Here is a 13,372-nt window from a genome sequence, read left to right as displayed (position 1 = left end):
GGAGAGAAGAGACAACAGGCAGAGAAGCCGCATGCTAATCAGCAGTGTCCATTTGCAATCCTGAGTGTTTTATCAAAAGAAGGGGTCATCTGAAGGTGAAACAACAGGGAACGAAGTCTCACTTAGAAGCATGGGGTTAACAATTATTCAACAAGTGCAAACTACTTCACATTTACTAGAATTCTTTACATCTATGTCTATTTTTGTTCTTATCCTAATGAAAACCTTTGCTGAGTAGTCACATTCTCTTACTACACTGTGGCACAAGGCCAACAGCTGTTAAAAGACAATGAAGCATAGATTTTAACTACAGCTACAAACTTCACATCTTATCTAAATTACATCATGTGTCTGAAAATCCAGCAGGCCAGAGGGAAGTTTAACTACCCTACCTAACATGACAGGATAAAAAGAAACCCTGCTTGGATCAGATGCATCAGTAAATCAACTAATTTTTTTACAGTTCCAGGAAAATTGATTACAGTATTCTACTTGTAGTGAGAAGGCTGCAGACTTCAGTCATGGGCAGACTGACAGCCACGCTCACTGGGTTCCAGACGCACACGGGCAGAACCTTCAAAAATGTAAAGTGAAGAAATGATTTTAGCAAAGGCCCAGCAAGAAAAGCACCAACTGAATATGCATAACAAATATTTCAATATTATCAACACGTATAGGATTTTATCACATTAAAGACAAAAAAAAAGTACAAACTCAAAGAATACATTAGTGAACTGTCAACTAGAAACACAAAACATACTTACAAGAGAAAGTCATTATGAGAAAGGTAGAGGAACACAGAATATATGAGAATTAACATACAGTGGGAGGGAAGTAAAATGGGAGATCACGACTATTACTTGGTGAATTCTGTTCACAATTCTGTTTCCTGATCACAGTGACTTGTTATGTTTTCATTGCTACGTCTGCACCAAATTCATAAACACTAATGCTTTGCCTCTCTTCATGTCTCCTTACATACTAGCTGCAATCTAACTGCTTTGCTAATCAAGTTTCCCTTGTTAAAAGGGCACTTACCTGACATTCAGGGACCACCTATCAATCAAAAATATTTATAACAACATACAAAAAGGTCATTTCCACACAAACTGAAAAGTCAGGCTGTAAATTACCAAGTATTAGAAGCCAAACTGAAACAGACATGGCATTTAGCCTAGGTATGTGCACAGTTTAATATTAGGCTGTCCCATCAGCCCATACAGATTATCATTTAGGTTAGCTCCTTCAGGCCACTAGCAATAGGAGTTTTAAGCACACACATATATAAACAAAACTATGATTACCTTCTCCTTGTCACTAGCTTCTCGAGCCACTGTTGAGCCCTGAAAGAAAATAAATAAAGTCTTAACTTAGGAGAAGCAAAAATGTATACAAAAGCAAATTAATGCAGTGCTGTAGAGTACCAGGATTAGTGAGGGGATATTTTCAAGGACTGTGTTTTGTCACTCTCATATTTGAAGACTTCTATTAGCAAGAAAAGTGTGAACAATGCACCAAATACCTGCTCACAGGAAATGTTGCCTCACAGCAAGAGGTTCTCCCGTTCGATTCTCGGCTGGAGCGCCTTCTGTGTGCAGTCTGCATGTCCTCCCCACGGTCGAGTGGCGTTCAAAAGACATGCATAGAATGGGCGTGCCTTTGTTGAAGGTTGGGCGTTGAAGCTGGCATCTCGGCAGCCGTAAAAAATCTACTGCCAATCATTAACAGACTGGAGTTCCGCTGTGGCGACCCCTAACCAGGAAAAGCCGAAAGAAGAACAACTGCACATGCTCACAAAACGTTCTAGCAAAACTTGTGTAACAAAACTCTTGTTTCAGATAAGAAACTTTTTTTCTCCAACTGAATACCACATCCTCTAAAGAACTTACATGACAAGACAAGTGCAGGGTCTTGTCTACCTAACCACAGATTATCTTAAATTCAAGCACGCACATCTGCTGGTACTTCAAGCTCAACAATGAATTTATTTATTTTACTTTCAACAGTTCAAAGACTGTCAATTTTCTGACCCCACAAATGTTCCAATAATTCTGCAAGTGAACAAGCAATTCCAGCTAAGTTATTTACTTAATTACTGTGATAGCACACTGTTGAAGTGGAAATAAAAAGTTAAAACATTTTCCAACTATATTTTTCAAACCAGATTGCAAAATTGAAATCATGCGTGCCCATTTAAGCTCAAAGAACAATGTGAACTTTGTGAAAGTGACAATAAAAGTCAATCTTACCTTTAGATCGTATTTTCTATGCACTGACAATCGATGGCTGAAAACATTTCTGGTGACAATCATGTAAGTTTCATCCCCATCGACTGTTAGCCTGTACATACCAAGGAACTGAGGGAGCAGTGTATTCCCATGACATTCCACTATGTACTACAGATAAAAAGAGAACAATTAATTAAAATTGCTATGAAGCTCTGCAGACATTTGTACAAATTATGTTGTGTGCTTGACAAATTTTATCTTACAAAGAAGCCTGTGAATGCCTATAATATCTGAAATACAGAATGATGGAAAATCTTACTACAAAAATACATTTTTTTTCACTTTTTAATGCAGTGTGTGTGTGTGTCAGCATCTAAACTTTTTTATACATTCTACATCAAAAACCACAATCAGCAAACCAATTTTTACTAGCCTGAGGTTGTGCTAGTTTTATCTGTTTTGCTTCAGATCTACTACAAAGCACAAATCTTATCTTAGGGGAGGCTGCTAAGCCATGAGCTATATAAATCCACTAATCAAACAGATGAAAAGTCTGAAAAATAAACACAGCAACTGCAAACTGTGAAAAAAAATAAAGACATAACCCCCAAACTGATCTAAGAAGCAGGATTGCATTTTCTGTAGACATCAAAGCAGAAAAATGCACAAACAGAATGAAATGACCTATAAAAGTAGAATTCACTATTTTTAAATATTAGCCTCTGCAACTTGCATGCATTTCAAGTCTGAGGCATTACTGTTGTGATACTGGGATTCTGTTTCACAGCAAAAGCTTAAAGTTCCCTACTGTTGTGATACTGGGATTCTGTTTCACAGCAAAAGCTTAAAGTTCTCTACAGTTCAATTCTCCCACTTTTTTCCTTTGAGTCCTGCCCCCTTTTAATGCAGCAGTACAGCAATTTCACATGAGTAACAAACCTAGCATCATCTCATTTTTTCTTGTACTTTAAATAGTGCTCAAATTACCTTGCTTGCATGTGCACACATGCAAAATATGGTTTATGAATTTACTGTTAAAAAACAATAATGCAAAATTATGAACACAGAAAAAATATATATATTTTAGAAGTGTGGCAGGCTAACGGCCAAACATAACATAGACGTCAATGCTAAACATAATTATTAGTGATTCCATTTCCTTCTCGGTTCTCTATCTTAAAATTAAAATACTGTAGGCATTCCCATAGGAGACTGAGGCAGAATTCGAATTCGTGCAACCACATAGCATTTAGAACAGACACTAAGTCAGGAAATGATTAAAAAAAAGGAGACAGAATGCAAAAATACTGCCTGAAGAAAAGCATCATCTTAGTTAACTGTAATTTCTTAAGGTGGTAAGTATGAAAGAAATGTTAAATTCCTAGAGCTTCACCAGTGAAACATGTCAAAGGCAGTTCTTAGGTGATGCAGGCACAGTCGTTGTATGCATAAGGATTAATGAAGGACACCAGCAGTGAAAAGATGCTGATGCTTTCCTTTTTATGAGCACAGTCAATATTTTTTGTGGGTTCACAATCTGTACAGTGGTTCCCCCCTTCCTGCACCCAACTGATCCATTTGTTCCACCAATGGGGAAAGAGCTCTCCAGACCATTCATTTGCCATGGGAGGTGAGAGTTCATTGTTAGGGAGTGTGCCAGTCTACTGATCTGTCAGACTGTCTTATCTCTACCTCCTAAAAAGCATGCATGCTCCACTAGACAGATGGAGATGTGCAACCCCTGGCTACGTGGCTCACCATTGCGCAGCATGGGCACACTAGGCTCCTTACTGGAGGTGATACACCTACACTTGTATTGGTATAATCAATGCAGGGAACTGAACTGCCTTGCTCCCCAGGAATGGGAAGACTGGAACTGGCCGTTCAATCTCATCCTCTTCCACCCCACCGGGCTTCATCCCTCTGCACCAAGGAGCCAGGTCTGAGCAAAATCAATATTTTGTAACACCGAATTTGACAGCAAATAGGAATGAGTTTATATCACACAAATTCTGTACAATTACAGAATAACTATCTAAATGCATATGCATTAGAATTAGGGAAAGATTGGTGCTAGAAGAGAAGAGTGTGAAGAAGTAATAAAAGTAAGTTAGGATGGAATTAGAGAAAAAAGGTGATATGATGTAGGAAAGAGGAGTCAAGTCGTAGGAAGATGGAAGTTAGAGCATCTACAGTGCCAGAGGGTTGACATATGCTGTTTCAAAGCTGTTTTGAAGGAGGAGATGTTACTGGTAGACCTAATAGCTAACGGGAGTGCATTCCAGAGTTTGGCGACAGAGAAGGAGTACAGCATTTGACCTGCTGGGAGTTTTGGTTTGTCAACTTGCAGGAGATATTGGTTTTCAGATCTGAGTGATCTTTATCAGTGGTAGTGAGTCAGGATTGGAGATACAGCTGAGCAAGATTTTAAACAATTGTACATACTACGATTACATGCAGGTATGTTAGGTGATGTGGGAGTTCAAACCAAATGAGGGATTGTAATGAAGAGCAGTTATAGGATGAATATTTGGCACTGGTTGCGAATTTGGTGACTTTCTGCAACAGGACTCTAGCTTATTTATTAGCGATAACTAGATATTGGTGAGGAGTGGGGTACCACATAGGAGTGAGGGAGGCGGAAAGTACAGGCAAGAGTTTGTTTAGAAGAGCAGCTAAGAAAAGGGATCCTAGTTTTCGTGTCTTTTTGATAGAGGTATGGACATGGAGACCAAAAGTAAGGTTTTCATCTAAGATGACTCCCAGTAGTTTTGTATGAGGTACTACTTCTACGGTAGTCTTGTTTTGAGAGTACATGATGAAGTTTGTCTTATTTATGGAGGTACTTTTCTTGGGGGTGAAATAACAACAGTTTGTTTTTTGGGGGGGGTTTAGAGAAAGGTGGTTATCTGTCATCCACGTTTCAGTTCTTCTTAGAGGGGATATCTTTGTACTTCATGTTCACTTTTGAGATACTGCTATATTTTCTGGGGAGGTAATGCATGCATTTTTGTCATTCATAACTTGGTTCTTTTGTGACCTTTGCTTTGAAAGTTTAGTCTGTAGCACTAAAAACAAACTGTTGTAAGTGTATTCCAAGACTTTGCATATTATTACCAGCATTGTATTTTCTTCTGGTAATAAAACTCTGTTCCTCTCTGAACTAACAAGATGCGTTAACATCTCCTCACGCCTTCCAAATAACTTTAAGAAATTTAAATTATTAAATAAATTTGCTTGCAAGAATGTTTTCTGTTTTGTTGTTTTCAGGACCTCAAATCCCATTATTTTTCATTTATTAACCTTCATATTTTATTTTGTGGTATGTGTGCGCTTTGCTGTCCCAATGCTCTACTTTTTGAGCTTTCAGGCTTGAGATTTTATATTTTTTTCATATTAAGTGGGTACACTGTACTAGAGCATGTTATGAAAATCAGCATTCCACAGTGAAGTACATTTGGTTCTCAGCATCGTAATTACATTAGTTTAGTTCTGATAGCTGCAACGTGTCATCTATGAGTTTTTCAGCTCCGGAGTAATAAAGACTAATTTTACTAATGCTGATGTTTCTACTTAAGAATCCAACATCTGCACTCAACTTAAGAAGGAAAAAAGGAACAAAATAATATTAAAATTCCATCTGATATGAAAACCCTGTTGTATCAGGATTTCTGCAAAAGAAGGTAACACTTTTTTTAAAATCACTGATGACATTACAAAAGAAAATGGGAAGAAAAACAGAGAGGTTATGCATGTGGAACTGAAATTTACAATTTAATGAACAGCCTCCCAGTGCTTACTAAACCAAGAGAAATGCATATGCATACAGGGTAAGTTAATTATAAAATGATTTTAATCTTACTCCTAGTGACAGACTGCAAATACATAAACCAGTAACTTAACAGAAAGCTTGCTGAACCAGTATCATAATATGTAGTTGAGTTAAGATGATTGGTAGAAAACTGTAGCTAAGGGAAGATATAGCAAATGCTGGAAGCAAGAAGTATATACAAGATAAATGATGATAGATGCTTTTGTAGTAAAAACAGAAAATATCCAAAACAGGTGAAGCTACTTTGTAACCAAATGAAAGCAAAGCATGGTACAAGGTATGCTACTATAAGTATGAACTGCAGTAAAGCCTGAGTTATTAAAACTGTAAGAATGAACAGCACACAACTTCCCAATGTATAGTTAAACAAAATTGGTAAGCTTCTTGTAAAACTGGTATGTAGCTGAAACACTGTTATGTCCTTAAGGGATCATTTGCATATATCCCATGGGCTTCCACTACAGAAGGTTTAAGGTACTACACAGTTAAGATTTTAGTTTCGCTGGGTCTTTCTTGCAATTTGTACTTAATGGTTTGTCTAGATGATCATTTTACCTCCCTTTTTATATAGACACACACTTGCATTTTTCCCCAAAAAGCGGGTTATTAAAACATACAAAAGGAACACGAGCAGCGGCTGCTTACATGACTTTTTATTCCCTAAGGAGGAAAGTCTAACAATCAGCGCAAAGAATTAAGGCTATAAGCTATTACCAAGATACTTTCTGTGGTATAGGGTTTGATTCCCCCTTAGCTTTAACTTAACTACTGCCTGGCACTGAGCAAATCACTTAACCAGACAGTGCTTGGAAGGCAATGGGAATTTAAGCAAAGCTCTTGGACTGCATTGCCAAGTAATTACCTGTGAACCAAAATGTGGAATGTTCAAAGGAAACAGTTCTGTTACAAACTAGATAATGTTTATGTTAACAAAAAGTTGGAGTATTCATGATAGAGATGCAGATATAAGACAAGCATATGAATTTTGAATCAGTCATCAGAATTAGAATAAACCTGAAGCCTGAGTAGAAGCTTCAATTACCATTTATAATGTGCCTTTTCAAAAACATGGAACGATTATGAAAAATGCACATAAAGAATACAGTAAAATAAAAAAAAACATATATAACTACTCTTAGGGGTCTGTATAGATTAGTTAATAGATCTAAATAATTAAAAATGTAAATAAAATTAAAAGTATTTTAAACCCAGCTACTGAAAAAAAAACTTCAGTTTTAGAAAATACTTTAGCATTCAACTACTTTGAGGAATTAAATAAATCAAACAATTAAATGAAAAAAAAAATACAAATTATTGCCTGAAAACACTGACAAAAAAGTTGACTCTCAACAAAAAGTTTATTGTTAAAAGATATTTCAATTAATGAAATTAAAACTCAGACATTGAAATTGAAAATAATAAAATGTCTGGCTTGGATGGTTTAATTTGTGAAATTGTATGAATTACTACCATTGAATATATTTTTATTATTGAAAAAATGTATTCTTGGCTGTTCAAAGGGGCACAAATATCACAAACCTCCAGGAGATATTCATCTACTTCCCTATTTTGAAACATTGTAAACATTCAGAATTTACATATATCTTCATACAGACCATTTGTTAATGAATATTGATTATAAAAGATTTGTTTCTATTATATCTAACAGAATGAAGAATACACCAAATTTTCTTACACATAAAAAAAACTGATTTCATAATTATCAGAAATCGCAAGATAATAGTAAAAGGACTATAACCATTATAGTCAGCCCATAAAATAAAAGAAAATTAGCAATAATAAGTCTCAATATTGAAAAGATCTTCATTTCCGTTAACTGGTTAGATCTCTTGAAGTTTATGGTTTCCCTGGTGAATCTCTCTGATGAAACAAGTCTAGTAAATGGTTTAGGTCAGTACTGGTTCATTCATTTCTCAAGGACATAAACAAAATAAAGGAACTAAGCAGGGTTGTCTTTATCCCTATTTTATTTGCTTTAGAAACAGGACCTTTTGCAAATGTTACAAGAAATAATAAAAATATTGAGAAGTTTAATATCCAGAATATCTGTATCTGCAAGATTTGATTGTTTGAAGATGATATCATTCTGACAGTATGTAGCAATTCCATGAAGGAAATCTATGACTCAATTAAATCATTTGAAAATATTTCCAAGACGAAATTTAATAATGAAAATATAGAAACTGAAATTATTAAACAGAAATTAACAGAAAATAACTTCCATAATCTGGGTTGGGTTTAAAATGAAGCCAAGATATTTAGGTATTTACTTAGAAGATAATCTAGCTATGATTATAAAAGATTATTTTAATAAGATTACAGAAGAAATTGTTGCATTAAAATAAATGTAATATCTTATTTTTTCACATATGAGGATAGATTATCACTAATATCTTGTTCATTTTGTCTATAATGCACAAGGAAAAAAGTAATTAAAATTTAAACAGTATACTACTATTTTTATGGCATTCCCTAAAACCCAGATCTGTCTATAAGAATTATATCAGAACATGGAATAATGAAGGTATTGGCTTTCCTGGCATTAGTTCACATATAGGAGCATCAACTTGAAAATTATTTTATACTGGTTAAACAGTCATTACAATGCACAATGGAAATTGATACATTTTTGGGTTTGAAATAAACTATTGTTAAAATCAACATTTTTCTTTGGATATTATTCATCATGAAATGTTATGGACAATAAAAATATTTTAATTGGCTTTTTAATAAATGAACACAATCTAACTATATTAATAGTATTTTAAAATTAACTAAGAACTTTGTTTATTGACATTTTTGTTTAGGGGGAATATTTTTTTTTCTCCATCCTGTCAATATTGTACACTCCAAATTGTTTTTGACTCTAATAACATAATGCAATTAAATCACTCCCCTACCCAAATGAATAAGGCCAAAAGGAGAAGCAAAGGATGAAAGACCTAGTTATGAGCCTACCTCAACAATTCCTATCAACAAATCACACAAGTAATTATTCCTAGATATATGGAAGAAATCCTTTGTTATACCACTCCACAAACTCTGATCCCTCCAGTTTCAGACCCATTGCCATTCTCTCTCCCCTCTCTAAAATTCTTGAAAAGTGTGTATACAAACAAATTCTCAAATCTCTCCTTTAGGAAAACCTTCTAACCCCAACTCAGCACAGGTTTCCATCCCTCACATAGTACATCTACTGCTCTCATATATTTTGCACATAACATTGCCCTAGCTAGGAATGAAAATAAATTTGTATCTGCTCTCTTCCTCAACTTATCCAAAGTCTTTGATACAGTTTTGCATTGCATCCTCGTAAACAAACTCATCAATCTTAATCTCTGTAAATAAACAGCTTCTTGGTTTACTAACTACATATCTAACACTTTCCAAGCTGTCAAATGGGAAACATCCATCTCCCCCTTCCTAACAGTCAAAACTGGGGGTCCCCAAGACTCTATCCTTGGTCATCTTTTATTCAACATATTCATCAATGACCTTCACACCTCCTGTCCCCACTCTACACTAATAAAATACGTGGATGACTTTACCATAATCAATACCTCAGACAATATGCAAAGCCTTCACAGCTTCACTCAACAATCTCTGCACTCAGTTGAAAAGTGGCTTAGAACTACCATCTCCTTTTGAACCCTAAAAAAACACTAAGCTACTCCTCTTCCTATCCAAAACCCCCAAACCTCTTAAACCAAACTTCTCCACTGCATCCCTCGACAGCACTATAATCTCAGCTGACTCACATATTAAGCTCCTCGGTGTAAAAATCGTTCAACTAAAATTGTACCTACATATACCCAATACTGTAAAAAAAAAAAAAAACAACATAAACTCGTTCTTTTGTATAAAAACAAAAGGTTCCTCCCAATAAAAGCTAGACCAACCCTGGCACAGACACTACACTCCTCCCTTCTCTTCACTATGCTGCTCCTATCCTTTCTCACTTCTAGAACAATCTCCTAGCTAAACTTGAATGTACTTACAATAAAATTGCTAGATTTGCCGCAAATACTCCCTACAAATCCCACCACTGTCTTGCATTAAAAACTTTACAATGGCCTGAGCTACCCCATCTACTGATACAACCTCAAGCTGCAAATTACTCATCTTACTAGCCCTTCTTCCTGCCCTGCCCTAGCCTCTCTTGTAACACAATATGTACCAAAACATGAACTCAGAAACTCACAAAACCACCTTCTTCAGGTTCACAAACCAGACAAAAGCATGGGCAAAATGCTGTACAGTTACGCTGTAGTCAGTTCTTGGAATTAACCTATCCTGTCCCCTCGTTCTGTTAGTAAAAGTGATATCTTTAAAAAGGAACTAAAAACTTACTTCCAAATTTCTTCGGATTGCTCTTGCCAAAACCCACCCTAAACTATCTTCACAGTGCTTCCTGCATCATGCTTCTCTCTCACATGCACACGGCTTTTTTTCTCTCCTAATTTCTGTCTTTTTCCTACCTCTATAATCTCACCCAATTGCTCTACTCCTTTTTCTCTGATGGCATTGTTATGCTATTAACAATATTTTAATTAGCTTAAACACTGTACCATATAGGTTCATAGTTGTGTACTAAGCTAATGGCCCTGAAGCTTTTACAAGGCTAGTCCATAGAATTACCCTGGCATCATGCCACCCAACCTTAGTTCCCAATGCTTCTGTTGAGTAGAGTCACTGGAGTGATCACTGGGGTAAATTTTCTATTTCCCATCCACTCATCAAGATTTCTCTTGAAGAGGGTCAGTGAGGTGCTCTGTTTGACATGTATGGGAAGAATACTCCAGAGCATGAGCAGTCTCTGGGTTATGAACCTGTCCCTCCAGCTTGTTCTGTTGATTGTGGTAATGAGGTTGAGGTATCTGGAGTGTGTGGTATGGAGGGATTGGGATTTCTTTAGATGTAGAATTTCTAACAGAGCTGGGTCAGACATGGCTTTGTAAGCCAAGCAGAGATCACCTCTAAGTAGGCAACAAAAGACAGAGAATAGTTTTTTAAGTCTGTCCGTATAGGACAAGTGTTTAAGGCCTAGGATTCTCTTTGTGAGGTACTTTTGCGGCCTCTCCAGTTGCTGCAGGTGTCTAGTGAGGTACATGCCAAATGGGGCACTGTACTTGATGACTGGCCTAATGAGGGAAGAGTAGAGGGAGACAATGACCTCTTTCTTCCTGGATGTAAAACCCTTAGTAATGACATGTGCCACATAGAAGGACTTTCTGACCACAGTGGCAATGTGGTGGTCAAAAGAGAGGTTACTGTCAACCTGTGTTCCCAGATCTCTTGTAACGCCTTCTGTGCTCAGTGGACTAACATCGATGTGGTAATTGATGGGAACCAGGTTTTTCCCAAAGGGGATGGCGACACATTTTTGGGCATTGAGCTTAAGGCTATGGATCTGACACCAGTCATTGGTCTCAGTGAGGCCTTTCTGTAGGTTGTCAACATCACTTGGGGAGTTAATAATAGCTCCTAACTCGCAATCGTCTGCAAACTTTGTCAGCCAGAGTCCTTTCATGTTGGCCTGGACTTCAGAGAAGTAGATACCACACAGGAGAGGACCCAGGACCGAACCCTGTGGTCCCTTACTATATGTAACTTATCTAAACAAGATTATACTATTGTTATTCCATATTGTGATTTTTAACTTATATCTGGATATATACCCTTATTTCTTGTGATACTTTTAGTCGTAGCTTTTCTCCTTGGGTCTCTGTTGCAAAAGATCTACTTAGAACCCAGTCGGACTAAGCCAGTTACTAAATGTTAAAATAAAATAAATAAATAATGTAAAAAGGCATAAACAGTTAGGTAATGAAGAACATTGGACTGAACCCCTTACCAATACCATAAACTAAGCTTTCCCAGTCTACCCACAGAGCAGAGTGATGCTGCTCAAGTAGGTATGACACTGTAAAGGTCTCCTACTGATAAATTAAATTATTAGCCAAACATTCATTATGTCCAAAAGCAAGTTTTGTGTCCTTTCATTACAAGGACAAGTAGAGGTGCAAAACCAAACACCCAAAATTCTCACACCATCCCCCAAGTAAGGGGGCACATTCTGGACTCCTAGAGAACAGAGGTCATCAGATTTAAGAGGACAATGGGGTTGAAACCAACCTCCAATACTGACAGCATAACTTACCAAAAAACTCATCCTTTATCACCAATACTTAATTGCCCTTTGCATATGGATTCCCATTTACACAAGAGTTCTTTTGTTAGAAGTCTGCACTGACAATTCACAGCTTCCACACTGTACTATTGGGTCAGAACATGAAAAATTTCCATTAGGTACAGTAGAATCTTGTTATAACTGACTCTGTTATAATGGAGACTTGGCTATAACAGAAGGTCTGCAGGTCCCTGATGCACACTCAAATAAATATGAAGAAAAGACGGCGGATATAATGAACTTGCTTATAAAAGAATTGCATTTATACTGGACTGCTGATAGGATTGTTTTATTCAGTTATAGCAGAATACACATGTCCATCACTTACACTTGCGCTGTGTGAAATGGAAGGGAAGTCAGCTAGTTCAAAGAAGCATTCAATAACTCTACAGTTAAAATTTGAAATGATTATTTTAATAGAAAATAAAAACAAAACCCAGGCTGACATCATCTTAGTCTATGGTCTTAGTAAGTCAACCATTAGTGAGATTTGGATTAACCGTGGGAAATATAGATCCTCTGGGCAGTTTGTTGACAGCAGCAAGGCAGCTACTTTTACCAGTGAACTTGGTCACGGTGACTTTAATTACAGGGATGGCTGGTTGGATCAATTTATGAAATGCCAAGTTATCTTCCGCTTTCTGATTGGAGAATTGGGGTCTGTACCACAAGAATTGGCCAAGGACTGTCTGCAAAATAAACTACCACAGCTGCTAAACCAAAATGATGAATGTAACATCTTCAATGCAGATGAAACAGGTTTGCTCTTTAAGCTGTTGCCGGATCACACAATTACATTAAAAGGAGACGCTTGACATGGCGGCAAGAGAAGTAAACAATCTCACTTTATTGTTTACTCTGAATATGGATGGATCTGAAAAGCTGCTGCTGTTAGCCATCGGTAAGTCTGCCAACCCAGGATGTTTCAAGGGTGTGAAGACAGTGCCAGCACAGTACAGAAGCAACTACAAAGCATGGATGACTGGCTGTTCAGTGAGTGGCTGATAGGACTGGACAGAAAACTTGTCAAGGAAAAACAGCATGTATTGATGATCATTGATAACTGCAGCGCACATGATCCAGCTGTTGGCTGATAACTGT

At 36.8% G+C, this 13,372-nt stretch overlaps 1 protein-coding gene across 1 annotated transcript in view; it reads right to left on the bottom strand.

Moving 5' to 3' along the window:
• The window catches only part of PIP4K2A (phosphatidylinositol-5-phosphate 4-kinase type 2 alpha), a 1,425,784-nt gene that overhangs the window by 201,572 nt on the left and 1,210,840 nt on the right, over positions 1-13,372 (bottom strand). Inside the window, 2 exon segments of the mRNA XM_044064562.1 lie at positions 1,305-1,343; positions 2,250-2,396. Of these exon segments, the coding sequence (XP_043920497.1) occupies positions 1,305-1,343; positions 2,250-2,396 (186 nt within the window).

The sequence above is a fragment of the Protopterus annectens genome, chromosome 3.part0 (genome assembly GCF_019279795.1).
Source record: "Protopterus annectens isolate FY-2018-M chromosome 3.part0, PAN1.0, whole genome shotgun sequence".
NCBI classification, from domain to species: domain Eukaryota; kingdom Metazoa; phylum Chordata; order Ceratodontiformes; family Protopteridae; genus Protopterus; species Protopterus annectens.
The sequence above is the reverse complement of the archived record's forward strand: the minus strand, read 5'-3'. Positions and strand labels throughout refer to the sequence as shown.